The sequence below is a fragment of the Chrysoperla carnea genome, chromosome X, assembly GCF_905475395.1.
Source record: "Chrysoperla carnea chromosome X, inChrCarn1.1, whole genome shotgun sequence".
NCBI lineage: Eukaryota > Metazoa > Arthropoda > Insecta > Neuroptera > Chrysopidae > Chrysoperla > Chrysoperla carnea.
In genome coordinates, this window is record NC_058342.1 from 26043523 (window position 1) to 26063389 (window position 19867).

At 30.2% G+C, this 19867-nt stretch overlaps 1 protein-coding gene across 8 annotated transcripts in view; it reads left to right on the forward strand.

The window, feature by feature from the left end:
- LOC123302467 overlaps positions 1-19867 on the forward strand; it is a 54724-nt gene that overhangs the window by 3623 nt on the left and 31234 nt on the right. For 7 of the 8 annotated variants that reach the window (XM_044885380.1, XM_044885382.1, XM_044885386.1 and 4 more), the window contains exons 2-3: positions 10129-10407; positions 14711-14928. In XM_044885380.1, coding sequence (XP_044741315.1) covers positions 10321-10407; positions 14711-14928 — 305 coding nt within the window. In that variant the 5' untranslated portion in view covers positions 10129-10320. Of the gene's footprint in view, positions 1-10128; positions 10408-14710; positions 14929-18737; positions 18792-19867 lie in introns of those variants that run through there. The other variant, XM_044885384.1, reaches the window with a different exon arrangement.

Sequence of the window (19867 nt, forward strand, 5' to 3'; positions counted from 1 at the left end):
TACACTGAGAAAAATTTATGAAATCATGACAACTTCGCGCGGAGTTTTCAAATTCGAAGTTGAGTCAATAGAATTATGATTCACACAAGTTTGTCGGAATCAAAGAAACTGAGTAGCTTCTTTTAAACCAATTGCGCGAGGGAATTGAAGTTGTTTTAGGTGGAGTTGTGTCCACTAAATTTGAATTGGATAAATGAATTTAATTTTGATACAACAAAATAAATAGTACAATGAATAAATTTTCAATAATTGATCTGGAACTTTTTACATTTCAATCAATTTGTTTTAAAATTTATTAAAAATATTGAAGGATGTATTGCAAATTTTTACGAATGATTGTTTGAAACATATTATCAATGAACACAAATGAAAATATATTTTGATTTAAAATAAGTAAAATTGAAAAAAATAAAGTAAAGAAAAAAATACCGAATTATTTTAACTCTCAAATGTGACATGTTCCTACATGTTTAATATACCTATGCGTAAGCAGTTATAGTTGGTTGATACATCCATACATCCTCACAAAATTTCACATTTATAATAGATTAGGATCAATAAAAAAAAAACCTAATCCAATAAATCAATTGTAAAAAATAATTAAAGAACTGAAATATAGAATTCAGAGAGTTGATATTCAAATCGAATCGAATTTACGATCGAATTTCTAAGTTAAAGCTACCAACGGTTGCAGAAACAATTTTTTTATATTGTTGCCAAAGTAAACAGTTTTAATTGAACAGATTTCATCAATTGGACAAAATATTTTTTTTTTGTGGAATCAATATTAATAATAATCAAACTAAATTATTAATTATAAGAATGAACTGTTAATGACGTATCTCAATATTGACCTACCTGCCAACTGCGTCAGGGAATTGAGTAAGCGTCTATGTGGGCTTCGCCGTATCCAACTCCGCCGCGCAGTTAAGACAACAGAAAATCATTTGACTCAAAATATATTTTTTCGCAGTGTAATTATCTCGCGTTTTAAACGGTCAAAATTTCTGAAGCTAATAGTAAGCTCTATTCGTAGTCTGGGAAAACAATTCGTTAAATTCTTTTGAAAAGTGAATTTTGCTAAAGTTTTAGCATGGGAACTGGAAATACCTTAACATCTAATTCGGTAGGGTTGTGTACTGATTGCATACTTATATCACAAATTACTTGAAGCATAAAATGCTTTTTACAAGCTTTTATTTAGTTTCACTTGTCTCGTTGTCTGTCTGTAATCGAACCTTGCAAGTCAAATTTGATCCACTTCCCGGTTTCCGATTGAGCTGAAATTTTACATGCACATTTAGTTTGTATAACAATGCATGGTAAGGTTGTGGCGTCCTGATTTTCCCATCGCTTCCACCATATTTGATATATATACATTTCTTTTAGTCTTAAATAAAAAATTTAAATAAAAAATACTTTTTAAAGGACAAGCTTTTATTTTACTAAAAAGTAGAAAATAATTTTATGTATGAGTCACTCATAACCGACTATTTGTAAAAGCTTGAGGCGCTTAATATCAAGAATGAATCGAAAAATAATTACGCATGTGGAGTAGATGAGGCGTTCCGATTCATAAATTGAGCGCCTCAAGCTTTACAAATAGTCGGGTATGAGTGACTCATAGATAAAATTATTTTCTACTTTTTAGTAAAATAAAAGCTTGTCCATTAAAAAGTATTTTTTATTAAAATTTTTTTCAACTGCAGTTTGTTCATTTTAAATGAATCAAAGTGTATCTACCACGAGTACATTTTATAAGTCTACTATAATACATTTGCGACGCTAGGCGTCCGTCGTCGTTTTACATAGAGTTTAAAAACCATAGTCAATCGGGTGCGTCGAACTTATCCGGTAAAGACCGGCATACACGATGATACATTTTGACGTAAACCACTGACGAAGTTTGTGATTAACCCTTAAGATATAATAAGCATAGGGTACATATCGTACATATGTACAAGGGTACAATCGAGAAATATATATACGAACACACGAACGAAGCGACCCCCAACACGGTAAATTTGACAACAGATATAAATTTGTTTATTATTAATCATCATATCATTTCTCATCAAACACTTGCAAAAAAAATATTATCCCATTTTATTAAAAGTTGGGTGTCAAATCCAAAAAGAAAAACTATTTTGTAAATCATTTCTGTTGGCCAGAAAAATTTCAACCATTTTTTCTACGAATTTATTGATTTTGTGTGTAGTGCTGTCTCACTTAATTCAATTGTTTAACATATATAATAGTGTCCTTGTCTAATTTGTGGAAAAAATATATATTCTTATATAGTGTTATGTGGAAAAATTGATTGTTGCATTTTTATCTAAAAAAAAAATTATGTGAAAATTGTTTTATCCATTTTCTTAAAAAGTATGTGAGAAAATTCTGTTTCTTTTTTTATATATAATTTTTTTTTTAATATGTGAGTGAAATTTTTAATTTTAGGCAATATTTATAACATTCATGTAAAGTTTATTGTCTTATGTCAAAAAAAAAAGTTATATAAAATTATTCATTTAAAATAGTTTTTTTTAAATGCAATTTACATTACATTAATGCTATGTTTATTGCCTAATGTTTAATTTTTTTTAAGTTTGGTGAATTTTATTGTGAAGTGATTTTTTCTAGTGTTCTTAGAAAATTTATTTTGAAGCATAATTTTTTTTATATCGATTTAATATTTATTGTTTTAGTGAAATAAGGTTTTTTTGTTGAGATTTTGATTTAAGAAAGAATTTTCATTTACGTAGTTTTCATGAAAATAAAATTTGCGGTTTATGAAAAATATCTGATGATGAACAAAGTGTTAAATCTAAGAAAATTTTGCATGTATTTTGTTTTTCTTTATGAGAATCAAAAACTTTTCTACCCTTTGTGCTCCGTAGGACTTTTTAAATGGGTTGAAAAACGATTTATCTCTATTTTCTCGATTCAAAATTTTTTATAAATACAATTTACCTACTGTTGTAAAATTCATTAAAATTTATTCGAAGTATGTAGAAAAAAAACCTTTTAATCTTGTTTAAGGGGCTACAGCGTGGCGATTTATTTAAGGTAGATGCTTTAATCTCTTTGATTCTCATATAGGAACTCAAAATTTTCAATTTAAATTCGAAACGATTTATATATCAATTTTTTCACTCCAGCTAAATTTTCTTGCAATATCTTGCAAGTACAAGTCTATAAGATTGTAGCAGAACTTTGCAAAACTCTTTCAATGCGAAGGCTATGATACACGCGTATTCTTGCACCTACAAAACCAAACATTTGCTTATCGCTAACCAAGTCGGGTTTTTTTGGTAGGTTTTTTCATATCATGACTAGCAGATACCCGCCCACTTTGCCGGGCAATTTCTTCTTTAAAAACAAAGACTATCACGTTATAGCCCTCACTTAGCCTCCCTTTTGTTCACAATTTTATGGATTTTAATTTTTTGGTGGGGAACTGTAACCTATGATAATCGCTGATATTGTAACTTTCTATAGATCTAACTAAATCTTTCTATAGATTCTAAAATCGATCCAAATATTGCGATATCTCAGAAACTCTCCATCCAAACATTAAATTAACCTGATTTTTATACTTTTTGGATAAAAATTACCCCATCCACCGAGTTTCATCAAATTCCAAAAAAAAAAAATTTTTTTTGCGTTTTTCTCGATTTTTTCAAAGGGGTACGTACCCCTTAAAAAAATTGCAAAAAATCGAGAAATTTAGTTTGTCTCCAATTTCGATAAAACTGAGTATATAAGGTAATTTTGACCCAAAAAGTACAAAAATCGTGTACATTTGATGACTGGTCCAATAGTTTTTGAGATACGGACTAAAATCAATTCAAATATTGCGATATCTCAGAAACTCTTCATCCAATCATTAAATTAACCTGATTTTTATACTTTTTGGATCAAAATTACCCCATCCACCGAGTTTGATCAAATTCCAAAAAAAATTTTTTTTTGCGTTTTTCTCGATTTTTTCAAAGGGGTCCCCCTTAAAAAAATTGCAAAAAATCGAGAAATTTTGTTTATCTCCAATTTCGATAAAACTCAGTATATAAGGTAATTCTGACCCAAAAAGTACAAAAATCGTGTACATTTGATGACTGGTCCAATAGTTTTTGAGATACGGACTAAAATCAATTCAAATATTGCGATATCTCAGAAACTCTCCATCCAATCATTAAATTAACCTTATTTTTATACTTTTTAGATTACCCCATACACCGAGTTTCATCAAATTTTATCACATAATTCATTATCAAAATTGAAAATATTAATATTATTTTAACACGGATTAGATACTCAGCGTCACAAAATCTGCACTAGTTGATTATCCATAATTATTAAATCAGTAAAAATTCTAAGGTTTCTAAGGTTTAAAAGGACCCCGCACAAAATACATTGATTTTTGATTTCGGTTAAAATTTTTTGAAACTATGGATTCAAGTAACATTCATGCTGATCAAAAGTTTTTATGAACTCAATCCTCAAAAACTCATACCCTCCGATTTACGGCCTTTCAAAAGTTATGCCTAGTGCCTACATGGGACCGTAGCTTGGAAGGGGAGGGTTTTTGAGGGTTGAGTCCATAAGAACTTATGATCAGCATGATCAATAATTTCCTAATTCATTGTTTTAATAAAATTTTAACCGAAGCTAAAAATCAATGAATTGTATGCGGGGTCCGTTAACAATAGGGTATTCTACTATTTTTGAAAAAGTACTTCAAAATGTTGATTTTGTTAATAAAAAGCCACCAAAAATTTAATTCGGAAAAATACACACGCTTTCTTACCAAAAACTTAATTTAAATTTTAAACCTTTTTTAAACTGTCAAAAACGCGGGCATCCAATTTGATGACGTAATACGGGTATCACTATACGAAATAACACTAATAAATTTGACAGATATATTCATAGACAACTAATTATAATAAATATAAATATATATTATCTATGGATATATTATACCCAGCTGTCGACACTGAACTAACTGATGGTCTATGGCTCATACCGATAAAACATCACATCAAGGCTTGCCCGCGTTTTAAGTCACGTGATATACAGTTACGATTTTTAATTTTAATATTTTAAAAGAAAAATGTGCTTTTATGACTCGAAATCAGAATATTTAAGTATATTTTTACATAAATTTGAACTTTTTTCAAATTTCATATTTATTTTTGACTAACGATAATACCCTATTCTCAGGTTGATTCTTAATATCTACACAAAATCTTATAAAATTCTACAGAAAAGTGGATTGACGGATGTACTACTTTTAAAAATAGCCCATTTGAGATATTACTAATTTAGAATAGTTCTAAAACAGTTTCTAAATGTCCATTTAGAATTTGAAATTAGACAGCATGGTACAGCAAATGCATTATTTATATAACCTATATTTTGATATTAGTATAAATTGATGGACAGTGTTGTCCATCAATCCGAGGATAAACAAATTAATACACGATGTTCAAAAAGTACACTGAAAAAAAAAAATTAAAATAATGACAACCTCTTGACCGTTTCATATTGAAATAAAGTACAAATACTTTCAAACAATTGCCTAACGATTGGAACAAGTACAGCTAAATATTTGTATTTATAATAGAATGGAATTGAATTTAAAATATGAATTCATTGATACAAAATCACTGAAGTTAAATAAACAAAATGATTACTTCTAGGAAAGAGATTGATTTTAGTTTAAAGTCATGCATTTTATTGATGGAAAATAAAATTGTACTTAGTTGGAATATATAATCGTGTAAATAAAGCCAATCGGTGAATTAAAAGAAAATTTCTTTGCGTTTGCTTTAAATATAGAATTAGGTTAGTACGAAAACATATCTATCATGTCTAGTCCATATGTGATTGAGGCAACTTCATGAAGATCGTTGTTACCTGTTAACAGAGACTTTGACATACTTAAGCCAACTAAATTAATGATAAACCTAGATTCAAGAGTAGGATAGGTGCCCTGACCTGCCCTCCTCTGAGTACGCCTATGTCTGAGATGACAGACAGCTTTAATTAAGTTTAAAATCAATAGTCAATTTTTTACATGGTGTAAGAAGATCTTGTTCTGAAATGGTTTTATGTAACAATTATAAATAAAAAATTCGAATAGAAAGTTTTTGTGGTCATCTCGAAAATCGAAATTTTGTCTAACAAAATTAACTCTTGTAATTAGTTGTCATTCAAAAGCTTTGTAATTTTGATCGTCTGCTCAAAAAAAAAAAAAAACCGTTAACCGGAAAAAATAGACCCAAAATTTTATAGGCCCGGAATATTGTTGTAATTACAAGTTGGTTGGGCTGAGTTTGTCGTCTATAAAAGAGTTGGTTGGATTCTTATGTTTTTAGCCCTTGCGTTAAAAAATGGGACACTATTACAGAAATTTTTTCCGGTCTATTTTTTCCTTAATACAAATAAATAATCGAAAATGCATTGCTCATCTGGTATCAAATACATTGCCTTCTGTTTTGTTCTCGAATCCAATAAGTCCTCAATCGTGTATTTAAGAGGCCGGCATCCAAATGTTTTCAAGACAATTAGGCAGACGTAATTCAATAATTTTCATCATAAAGTTATTGGTCTGACTTTGAAAAGTCATATTCGCCACAGCTCATTTTATATTGTAAGATGATCCTTTTCTGGATTGGTTTCATACATTTATGTAACAATTTTTTTTTTTGTAAATGACCGCAAACAGCTCATATAAAAAAATATCTGACAACTCTTTGACATATTAAATTACACCAATTCATGGGATCAATTACCCCCTTAAAAAAATCGGGTTCATATAGACAGGGTTGCCAGTTCATTTAAGTATAGACAAATCATTTTAGACGAAAAAAGTGTAAAATGACGAATTTTTATGTACCTCAACCTATCGGGACTTTTTTTTTTAAATGTCCTAAAAGATCCATATATCAAAATCACTATTCTGAGGTCAGAATTTCGATATACCCCCCCTCTTTTGGGGTAATTCGCCCCGCTAGTCCAAAATTGCAATATTCTATTAATATTCAACAAAATGGACCAAAAAATATACTCGGGGTTTTTTGGGTTTGCTGATTCTCGCTGGCTCAACACAGAAATATTCTGTAAATATTCAACAAAATGGACCAAAAAAATATATTCGGGGGGGGGGGGGGGGTTGCTGATCACGATTCTAATTTCGGAAAATTCTAACTTCTATAAATTTCATCTTGATATCTTTTTGCGTTTTTGAGTTATTGTGCATACAGACAGACGGACAGACAATCGAAAATGGACTAATTAGGTGATTTTATGAACACCTGTACCAAAATTTTGTTGGTAGCATCAATATTTTTAAGCGTTAAAAACTTGGGACTAAACTTAGCATACCTTGATATATATCATATATACATATCTCTGTCTCTATATATTATAAATGCGAAAGTAAGCATGTTTGTTTGTTTGTTACGCTTTCACGCTAGAACTAGCGAATGGTTTTTAATGAAACTGTACAGCCATATAGCTCATACTTCAGAATAAAACATGATATATAATTTAAAAAGATATATTAATAATAAAAATTAAAAATTAATTTAATTTGGAATTACCATAAATTACAGATTATTGTAAAATTAGTTACTTGACATTACCATAAATTACAGATTTCTGTTAAAATAGTCAATATAAAATATTTCACGGCCATTTTTTCTGATATGCTCAATGAATAATTACGACTATTATACATTTAAAAAAATAGAAAATCATACATATATTTTATCAGTGTAAAATAATCTTTACCATTATTTCGAGTGTTATAGAAAGGGGATAAGCGAGGGCAATCTTTATCAATCTTTACTTTTAAATCCAGCGAAGCGGGCGGGTATGACTCTAGTATGGTATAAAAAAGAAAGAGATCTAACACTAAAACATTATATTTAGCAACCCTGAATGTATTACACAGTGATAATCTCCCCCCTTAAATAAATATGTCTGATGACATCATCTTGAAGTATACACGTGTTTCAAAGGGGAATAAATATCGAAATTGGCGTTATTTTTGATGACACATGATATGTGTCATGTATCATATAAAAACAAACCCCCCTATATTTTCTTTTCAAATATTATTGTACAAATTTTTATATCAGTTACATCCGGTTTTGATTTTTGTGTCTTTTTTTTTTGCATAATTCAACCCTATTTTGTTTATATGTGTTTTTATTGATGTCTCATGTGACACTAGAATTCTAATTATTTAGGATAGGTTAGGTTAGGTTATACTGGCTGTTCACGAAGGACATACTTAGGCTATAGAGCCCATTGTGATTCCATATATGTGTTTTACCACCTTTCCGCTAATAATTTCATTTATCAGCTCCTCAATTTCAGAGGCTGAGGGCACCTCCTTCATGCATATACCATGCACTACACTACACGAGAATCGAACCCGCTACCCTAAGCATACCGTAGACGGAATTGGTTATGCCTTAACCAACTGAGCTAATAGGGCGACAATTATTTAGGTTAGTTAAGAAAGTAAAAGCGTGACAATCGTAAATAAAAATCTTATACAGTAGAACTTGGTTAAGTGGGACTTGATAAGTGAGAAACCTCCATAACTGGAACTCATGCTGAAGTCCCAACACTTTGGCACTGAATTACCTCTGTTAGTGGGACGAAGCAAACTTCTATTCGCACCGTGCGTGAGTTTTATTGGAGGCGTTTCCATGATAACGATACACTACTTTAATTATAGAATTGTATGGATTGCATTTATGACTTACATTGAAAATTTAATATTATTGTCTCACAAATTTAAATAAATAATTATGATAATTTACATTTGAAAAATAATATTTGTGCAATTTGATTTCTTATTTTCACAATTTTTAATGCATTAAGTTTGATTAATTAGTTTTTTTCAATAATTTTAATTTGACATTTTCTATAACAACAACATGTAAAGAATTGCAAATTTGAAATTAGTCATAACAGCCTCCTTAATCGCCAAAATTTTTCACTGGAAGCGAATCCCTACCATGACTACGAACACAACGAATAATAATTTCCTTGCAGGAAATTAAAAATTAAAATATTAAAAAAAAACTATCGACCAATATTTGACATTTTCACAAATTTTCCTTCAATAAAATGTGAATAACCTTATCATCATCATACTATCAATTAAATATCATATTTTCACATTTTCATTAACAATAGAAAATGCATTTAGATTTAATTTCCTGATATTTTCACACACACTGGAAAATATATGAATGAAGTAAAAAAGAAAAAAATCGAATAGAATTATAACATTATCTAGAGCGGAAAATATTTAAATAATTTTACTTTGAAAGGTCAATTTGCAAAGTTTAAATGTCAATAGTTGACTTTTATAAGCAAATTATTATAGATAATAAAATTTTAATGCTGTGGAATGCATAATTATTGTCATTCAGGAATTGATTCATTCTTATACCATGCATATATTTAATATGCAAGGCATACTAAGTTTAGTCTCGAATTTGTAACGCTTAAAAGTATTGATGCTACGATTTTGGTATAGGTGTTCATAAAATCACCTAATTAGTCCATTTCCGGTTGTCCGTCCGTCCATCTGTGGACACGATAAATGAACAAATGAGCAACATTCAACATCACGGTTTACGCGTGAGGGCCCAAATTAGGCGCAGATTTTATAGTATGTATTATATGGGAATATCAGTTATGTATGTGTGACATGTATAGGTATATGAGTAATGGGATAGAGTAAGCAACACTGTCTTTACATGGTATTTCAACAATTAACTCAGTCAATTGTTTGTTTTCACTTGTTTTAATATTAATATTATTTAAAACAACAATATTTGAAATTTGTTAGACAGTATATTACTTTCATACAAACAACTCATGCGTTTGTGTCAACTTCGCCATATATGACCTCGCGATGAGGTTGAGACAACCTCATATCGATTGGTATTAAGAAACTATAGCTAAAAGAATCAATGAACTGATTCATTATGAGATGAGTTTTGAGCTTATCCAAATGAATCAATTCCTGAATCAACAGTTAAATTAAATTTCTAATAATTTGTATAAATAATAATGCGTGTATTTTTATGATTGCAGTGTTAGTGGTAAAGTTGTTAGCTCTTCTAAAATGATTGTACGGATATGTTGGTAGATACAAGAATCAAATCAAATGAATGTTTGGGTTTATACCCATTGATATTGGTATGAATAATCAACAAATAGTGGGTATCACTTATACAAGTGTTAACAGCAACATTTGGTGTTGTGACAGCGTACAATTTACGGAAAATGACCAGCGTAAGTTTACAACAACTTGACAATGGAGATGTATACACCTCCAACGGAACAACTGGAAATAATACTTCAACTGGAACGGTCAGTATATATTTCGTAATAATAATAACAAAAAAGGGAGGGGGGTACCCTAGCACCTGGATCTACAAGTTTCTTTGTGGTATCCTCGAGAACAGCTCGTTACCGGGAGTTGACCTGTAGAGTTCATATTATATAGGCATGTGATCACAGATCATCCAATATGACTTTTTTCGATCCAATCAAAGGTTGAAAATTATCCTTAACGAAGAAACGTAGATCATATCCATCAATTTGTTGACGGGAAATGTATGATGGCTGTGTTTTGTCGATATGCTTAATAACGCTTTTGAGTATTCACTAAATTTAGAAGTCGTATTAAACAAAAAGAAGGATAGCGCATAGATTGCAATATGGTCTATATTGCAATTTATGGTTTGGGGAATACCCTATTTACTTCCGCCCTATCTGTAACCAATGCTACCCTACCTCAAATTCGACTCTAGCTATAGCCCCGATTCTCGTTAATCGATTCAGAACGATTTTTAAATGATTTTTATACCATGTATATTAAGTGTATCAAGTATCAAGGTAAGTTTAGTCCCAAGTTTGTAACGCTTAAAAATATTGATGCTATGAACAAAATTTTGGTATAGGTGTTCATAAAATCACCTAATTAGTCCATTTCCGGTTGTCCATCTATCTGTTTGTCTGTCCGTCTGTCATCACGATAACTCAAAAAGGAAAAAAGATATCAAGTTGAAATTCTTACAGTCTACTCAGGACGTAAAAAGTGAAGTCGAGTTCGTCAATGAGCAACATAGGTCAATTGAGCTTTGGAACCCATCTTATGCTCGTTAGATAGAACAAGAGTTTGAAAATGTAAAAAATGCCCCTTATAAAAAAATAAACATCTTTTGTTTGAAACATTTTTTCGATTAAACTTAGTTTATAAGGTAATTTTGACCAAAAAAATTCAAAAATCGAGTTTATTTGACAATTAGGCTAGTAGATTTTGAAAAAAACGAGTAATGGGATCGATTTTTGGCGATATCTCAAAAATTATCCGTCCAATCGTTAAATGTACCCGATTTTTTAATTTCTTGGGTCAATTATACCTTAGAAACTTTGTTTCATAAAATTCCGAAACCACAAAATTTTTTAGATTTTTTGCAATTTTTTGAAGGGGTACCCCTTGGAAAAAAATCGAAAAAATCAAAAAATTTTTTCTTTTTCAGAATTCGATCAAACTTAGTTTATAAGGTAATTTTGACCCAAAAAATTCAAAAATCAAGTTCATTTCACGATTGGGCAGGTAGATTTTGAAAAAAATGAGTTCTTGGATCGATTTTTCTCGATATCTCAAAAATTACCAGCCCAATCGTTAAATGAACCCGATTTTTGAATTTTTTGGGTCATTTATACCTTATATACTGTGTTTCATCAAATTCCGAAACATAATTTTTTTTTCGATTTTTTACCATTTTTTGAAGGGGTACCCCTTGGAAAAAAATCGAAAAAATCAAAAAATTTTTTCTTTTTCAGAATTCGATCAAACTTAGTTTATAAGGTAATTTTGACCCAAAAAATTCAAAAATCAAGTTCATTTCACGATTGGGCAGGTAGATTTTGAAAAAAATGAGTTCTTGGATCGATTTTTCTCGATATCTCAAAAATTACCAGCCCAATCGTTAAATGAACCCGATTTTTGAATTTTTTGGGTCATTTATACCTTATATACTGTGTTTCATCAAATTCCGAAACATAATTTTTTTTTCGATTTTTTACCATTTTTTGAAGGGGTACCCCTTGGAAAAAAATCGAAAAAATCAAAAAATTTTTTCTTTTTCAGAATTCGATCAAACTTAGTTTATAAGGTAATTTTGACCCAAAAAATTCAAAAATCAAGTTCATTTCACGATTGGGCAGGTAGATTTTGAAAAAAATGAGTTCTTGGATCGATTTTTCTCGATATCTCAAAAATTACCAGCCCAATCGTTAAATGAACCCGATTTTTGAATTTTTTGGGTCATTTATACCTTATATACTGTGTTTCATCAAATTCCGAAACATAATTTTTTTTTCGATTTTTTACCATTTTTTGAAGGGGTACCCCTTGGAAAAAAATCGAAAAAATCAAAAATTTTTTTCTGTTATGGAATTCGATCAAACTTAGTTTATAAGGTAATTTTGACCTAAAAAATTCAAAAATCGAGTTTATTTGACGATTGGGCGAACATTTTCTATAGTATCACCCGAACGAATTTGCGCCCTCATTTGAGGGCGCAAATTAAGTTCAAACATTGTATACTATGTATTATATGGGAATCGGTCATGTGTGTGTGACATGTATGTATGGCTGTCTATCTCTCTTTACTTACATGACGTGAAAAAAACAAACGATTTCGTAATCAACACTGTCTATACATGGTAACTCAGTCAATTGTTTGTTTTCACTTGTTTTTAATAAAATAAATAATATTTGCGTGTGGAACTAAAGAGCTGCATTTTACCTACCACTGAGCTATGACCTCCACTTTTATCCTTGTTTACTTTTTTTTATAATCTCGTCAATAGCAATTAAATAACGTTTAACCTAGTCTTACACCGCTGGACATCACAGATCATAATTCGCTCATATGTTTTTTTTAATAGTAGCTATTTATATCTTTTATGTAATAACGATTGCATACGTTATATAATGATATATGCGTATGTTACTATGAATTGTAGACTTGTGTAGTTAACAACATTTTTCTCATAAAAATATTAAAATTCATCTGATTGCAATTACACCGAATAGATAAAACGGATAAAAATTGTTAAACTATCGATTTGGATTCGACAATCCTTGGAATAGTTTCGTTTAATAATTTTCTGTTATGTCAGAATATAATTTTTTTAGTTTTGTAATTATTTAAAAAAACGTTTCGAAGTTTAATTATTTCTTCATCAGTTACTTAAATATTTTTTAATTTTTAAAGCTCGTTTTTTTTAAACATTTTGTAAAGGATTCCATGGAATTTCAGTCTCGATCAAATTTTATCATATTGTGAGATTTTATAGATCTTAGATCTTGATCCAAAGTTTCAAAGAGCAAGATTATTCTAATTTGTCTGAGTTGAAATGTGAATAATCAATGTGTAAAAGTTTTTGTTAAAGTAGTTCGGCCGTCAAATGACTAGTCGAGTTAGCAACTAATATATATTCATTGAATTTAAATCTAAGTTATGAATAAAAATAATATTTGTATCACGTAAATGTATTTTAATGTTTTAAAAATATCGTAAAAGATAAAATTTATACGTCAATTTGACTAGTTTTTTTTATGTTTTCTTTTTGGAAAGCAACGTAAGGTAATGTTTCTTTTGCATAAACAGAATCTGTGATAAATTTTTGTTTTGTAGTGTGATCGTGAGTAATTTTTGTTTTAACTCTGTGTCGTGCCCATTGAAACTTTGCCAAGAGATTTAGGAAAAAATAGACCAAAAAAAATTTCTGTGATAGTGTCTCATTTTTGAACGCAAGGGTTAAAAACTTCAGAACCCAACCAACTCCTTTATAGTCGACAAACTCAACCCAACCAACTTGTAATAACAACAATACCCCAGGCCCATAAAGTTTTGGGTCTATTTTTCTGGTTAACGGTTTTTTTGGGCAGACGATCAAAAATACAAGGCTTTTGAATAACAACTAATTACAAAACTTTTTAATAACTAACTGAGTTAATTTTTTTAAGACAAAATTTTGATTTTCGAGATGACCACAAAAACTTTCTATTAGAATATTTTATTTATAATTGTTACATAAAAACATTTCAGAACAAGATCTTCTTACACCATGTAAAAAATCGACTATTGATTTTAAACTTAATTAAAGCTATCTGTCATCTCAGACATAGGCGTACCCAGAGGGGGCAGTTAGGGAACCTATCCTACTCTTGAATCTAGGGTTATCATTAATTTAATTGGCTTAAGTATGTATTTATACCAAAAAACTGTTAAATCGATAAAATTTTTAGCCCAAAAATATTCCAATTTTAAATTTTTTGTATTTTTCCGATATAAAAATGTTGAATGATTCGATTTGAGGTTGATTCGAGGAATCAAATACGACATTCAATGAGTCATTTCAAACTCAACCCAACCAACTCGTAATTACAACAACTCTCCGGGTCTATAAAATTTGTCTATTTTTTCAAATACGCTTCAAAATCTGCAAATTTTACTTTTAAGACCCAATCCCTAATAAGATTAGAGCGGAATCTATTATTTTTAAAACCTGATGAAGAAATAATTAAATTTCGAAACGTTCCGTCATATATTTAAAAATATAAGTTTTAAATAATTTTAAAATAATTTTTTAGCTAAATGTAACGGGATGCGACAGTGCTGAACAAATAACAAAATTATTTCCAAAATGTCGGCCTAGAGCTGATGTGAACCTAAATCCGTTAGTGGTAGTTCGGTCCACATCATCTTCCAATAATGAACACGATGATATGAATACATCACCGCCCACAATGTTGTCACCAGATACTCCGGAACCGTTAATTAGTATACAAGATTTAAATGAAGCAGATAGGTAAGTTTTTCACTTTTCTTTGATTTTGTATTCGAATTTTTATGAATTTTATATATTTTTTAAAAATAAATAGCCTTGGCTTTCATCCAGCTAGGCAAGGCTAATGTAGGCTGTATCGTTTTTTGATTTTAAATAAAAAGTTATTTCGCGTAATCATGCTTGTGCAAACATTTTTGGCCGATTACCATTTTTTTAGGGGATACAATTATCTTATCTTATTTTACGAAAATTTTATTTTTATTGCAATTTTGTAAGTCGATAATTTGTTCAAAAAGGTTATGTTTCATGTCAAATCAATCCATAGAAATAATACCATAGAGCTGTATAAACACAGGAAACGTAATAAGTGATTTCTTGACCGCAGTGAGAGAGGTAGAAAGAGATCGAAGTTGTAGACGTATAAAAGAGACGAAGCCAGCTTTACACGCCTACTTTATCTATCTCTCTTTACGACGATCAACCGTTTGGTGGCGACTTTGTAGCTCTATGGTATTATTTCTATGAATCAATACGATTATCTTAGGCTTTCATAGGCCGGAAAATATATAGAAGTAATAGAACAACTCGGATTTCAAAAATTATGTTTGTACTTGTTCCATAGACTATTAAGAACATTCATCCGCACTAATATCTGCATAGTAACGAAAAATGTTTTATCTGTAACTTGGGGTGGTTTTAATGGGGTTGCAAACACTTTTAGTTGCTTTTTGACCTCGAATTTATGATTAGCGACTCCGAAAACCTCTGAGAGACGAATTCTGATGTGAAATTTAGAATTTTCAAATTTTTTTTATCATTATCACTTCTTGGGGTGGTTTTTATGGGGTTGCAACCATCTTCATTTACTTTTTGACGTCGGATTCGTGATCAGCGGTCCCAAAAACCTCTGAGAGACGATTTGCGAGGTGAAATTTTGAATTTAATGAATTTTATATCTCTATCACTGCTTGGGTAATTTTAAAGGCGTACGAGGTTAAATTTTGATTTTTTTATCATTGCTACTATTTGGCGGGCTTTGGGGTGGGAAAACTACCCTCATTTTTCGTAACTACGCAGAGGTTAGTGCGGCTAAATATTTCTGAAGGTCTAAAAAACACGAACAAACAAGAACTTTTGAAATCGGAGCTGTTCCTACACCTTTCCACGTTTAATGGTATTTTCCGGTTTATTTACTGTATTGTATGGTATGCGAGAAAGGTTTTCGCGAGAAGATCGGGAAGTGGTTAAAGTTTGCGATAGAAGGAAATGGATCGCTTGCGTAAGGGCATTCTCCATCTTGTCAAAAACTTAGAAAGTACAAAATTTTTTAGTAAAAAATCTATAAGGAAAAAAAGATTTTGCGTCGTGGAAATTTGGTACAGTTGTTAATTAGGTTGTAACAATTTTGTAGCGAAAAATCGATTACTCAGAAGGGGGCTTAAACCCTTGTTTGGGGGTTAAAAAGAACCTTTTTTTCTACAAATTGTAGCTGAATTAAGTGTGCACTTTTTTATACGACTGTATAAGAGTTTAGTCCCAAGTTTGTAACTCTTAGAAATATTGATGCTACGAAAAAATTTTCGATGTTCAAAAAATCACCTAAGTAGCCCACTTTCGGTTGTCCGTCTGTCCGTCAACACGATAACTCAAAAACGAAAAGAGATATCAAGCTGAAATTGCTATAGTGTGCTTAGGATGTAAAAAGTGAGGTTGAGTTCGTAAATAAGCAACATAGGTCAAAGTCTTGGGTCTGTAGGAACCATCTTGTATACCGTTAGAGATAGAACAAACGATTAAATGTAAAAAATGTTCTTTATAAAAAATAAACAACCTTTGTTTGTAACAGTTTTTCGTAAACATCACTGTTTACCCATGAAGGCACTAATTAGGACAAAAATTTAGTGTCCATTTTCTCCAAAACTATAAAAGATAGAGAGTTTTTTTTACGTTCGATCAATTTCGGATCTCGAAAGTCGAATAAAAAACGAAAATGTGAAAAATTAGTTCAGCTACAACTTTTATTTGATTTGTTTTTTATTGGTTGCATAGTTTTTTATAATTTGTAAAAAACTGATATTCTTTAAACCCCCCAAAAAATGATTTAAGCCCTCTACCATGAATACCCAATTTTTCGGTAGAAAGTTATTACAATCAAATAAACAACTGTACCAAATTTCAAAGAATAAACACTTTTTTTCCTTATTACCATGATTGTATTGTAATAATAAATAATATTAATTAAAGAATTAGTAAATTTTTTGAAAACGGGATATAAATTAAATTTATAGCTTTAATTACGTTTAATTAAATTGGATTTGTTTGATTGACTTTGATTGAATGCAGTTTTGTTTGATTAATTTTCGTTGAGCTGATTTATTTTTGATTGAACTATATTTGGTTGACCTTGATTTTGACATTGACATTTTTTTAAATTGATATTTTAAGATAGGCTAAAAGTATTTATCATCAAAAATAATCTAATCCAATTTAATTAAAATCGTTATAGACCGAGTGATAATGATTGAAATTTTTCCAAAGGTATTTCGGATGCTAATTTTTTCAAACTTAACATCGCTTTTTTTTACCAAATACTTTCCGAGATATTTAATATTAAACATGCCAACAAATGCATACGAGTAGGATTAAAACGACAGGAAGTGTATAGAATTTCATAGAATTTTCGATATTAATAAACTTGACATGATATAATAAAAGTATCAATGCAATGCGATGATAGATAGTAACTGATTAATATTTGATTTCTGATGATTAATCATTTCTAAAACTGCGTCTCGTCATGAGAGAAATTCTCATAATTTCTGAAGGATTTAAATATTTAATAAAAAAAAAATGTAGATAGGTTGAAAAAATCTGAAAAATTCATAATTCGAAAATAGATAAAATAGGGTACTTTCGGTAGTGAAAAATAAATTATGAAATTTGAAAAAAGTTCAAATTTATGTAAAAATATACTTAAATATTTCGATTTCGAGTCATAAAAGCACATTTTTCTTTTATAATATTAAAATTAAAAATCGTAATTTTTAAACTGTATATCACGTGACCTAAAACGCGGGCAAGCCTTGATGTGATGTCATATCGGTATGAACCATAGACCATCAGTTAGTACAGTGTTCAGCTGGGTATAATATATCCATAGATAATATATATTTATTATAATTAGTTGTCTATGAATATATCTGTCAAAATTATTTGTGTTATTTCGTACAGTGATACCCATATTATGCCATCAAATTGGATGCTCGCATTTTTGACAGTTTAAAAAAGGTTTAAAATTGAATTTAAGTTTTTGGCAAGAAAGCGTGTGTATTTTCCGAAATAAATTTTTGGTGGCTTTTTATTAGCAAAATCAACATTTTGAAGTACTTTTTCAAAAATAGACAAAGTTTCAATCATATATCATTTGAATAAAAAAAATCATTTAAATCGTGCTTGAGAAAAATACTCTTAAAGCGAGTGCTGATATAAAAATTTGACATGAAATGATCGTAAAATCATTAGAAATAAATTGAAATAAATGAATAAATTTCTGGGTTAAGAAAACATAATTGTATACCCTAATTGAGTAATGAATGCCTCTGGCGTATGTCTGACTAGTGCCCATATATATAATTCGCTAGATCTGAAAAATGGAACAAGAGCACTGAAACCCATGCGCAGCCAGAAGATGATCTTGATTTAGATGACGATGATGATGAGGTAGATATTGATAATGATGAAGGTATGCAAGAAGATGATGGTCTAGTAGACGAGTTGGGTCTTGGCCCTGAGGAGCTCTCGTCTGAAGATGGTGATCTAGATAACACTGATGTTATTGTACTTACCAATAATAAAGGAGGAGCGTATAAGATGCGTGACTCCAGGTACCATCATATAACTCTTCCTGTTTTTATTTCTCCTATATAAATATATATAGTGATGTGCGCATGGAGCATGTGCATACTCATACATCATGCCGGCCTCGTTCGCCTCTTCATTTTAGTTTTATAACCAAAACACAATATTTGTAGCTCCTCTTTCTATTTTTATGCCCTTTTAATTTAGATTTATAAAACATAACCTAAAAGTATTCAATGCATGTGTCATATCAATGTTTTTTTCCTGAAAACGGAGTAAGCGAGTTGCTTTATTTAATCTTTTTACCTGACTGCCTCAAATGGTGGGTAATATTATCCTTCCATTTCTTTTAAACGATGTTCCATATTTGAAATGTGCCGCCATTTTGGTGTTTTGTACTATAATGACTTATTTCTAGTCAGAGCACTTGAGGACTATATACGCGCGCATCGCACACATAATATTTGACATTTGACTGTGAGCACTAAATTGCGACTGTGTATTTTGTTATTTTAGTGATTACTTAGTTCGAATCCAGTAAAAGTCACATAATTTAAAAAAAAATTTATTATAAAAACTTCAGAACCCAACCAACTCCTCTATAGTCAAGAAACTCAACCTAACAAACTCATAATTACAACAATACAGAGTTATCAAAAAATAAAATAAAAATATTCAAGACAACAAAAATGAAATAGCTAAAAAAAAAAAAGTTATGTGACTGTCGCTGGATTCGAACTAAGTAATCACTAAAATAACAAAATACACGCAATTTAGTGCTCATAGCTATTTTATAATCACAGATATGATCATAATTTAAATGTAAAATACTATATATGCCATGCGCGCGCATATAGTCCGCAAGTGCTCGGACTAGAAGTAAGTTGATATCAAGTATTTTAGCCAAGTGACAATTGTAAACATCCCGGAAAGAAGGATGTTTCATTTAGGATGTTATTTCTAGTAAATTAAAATAGTTCCGGACACGATACCAGTTAGACAATTCCCTGAGTGCCAGTCAATTAAGGAGTATTACTCGTATTGAAGTCAATTTCCTAGGTTGTGGAATATCTTTGTTAATCGTCAATCGCAGGTCAATGAT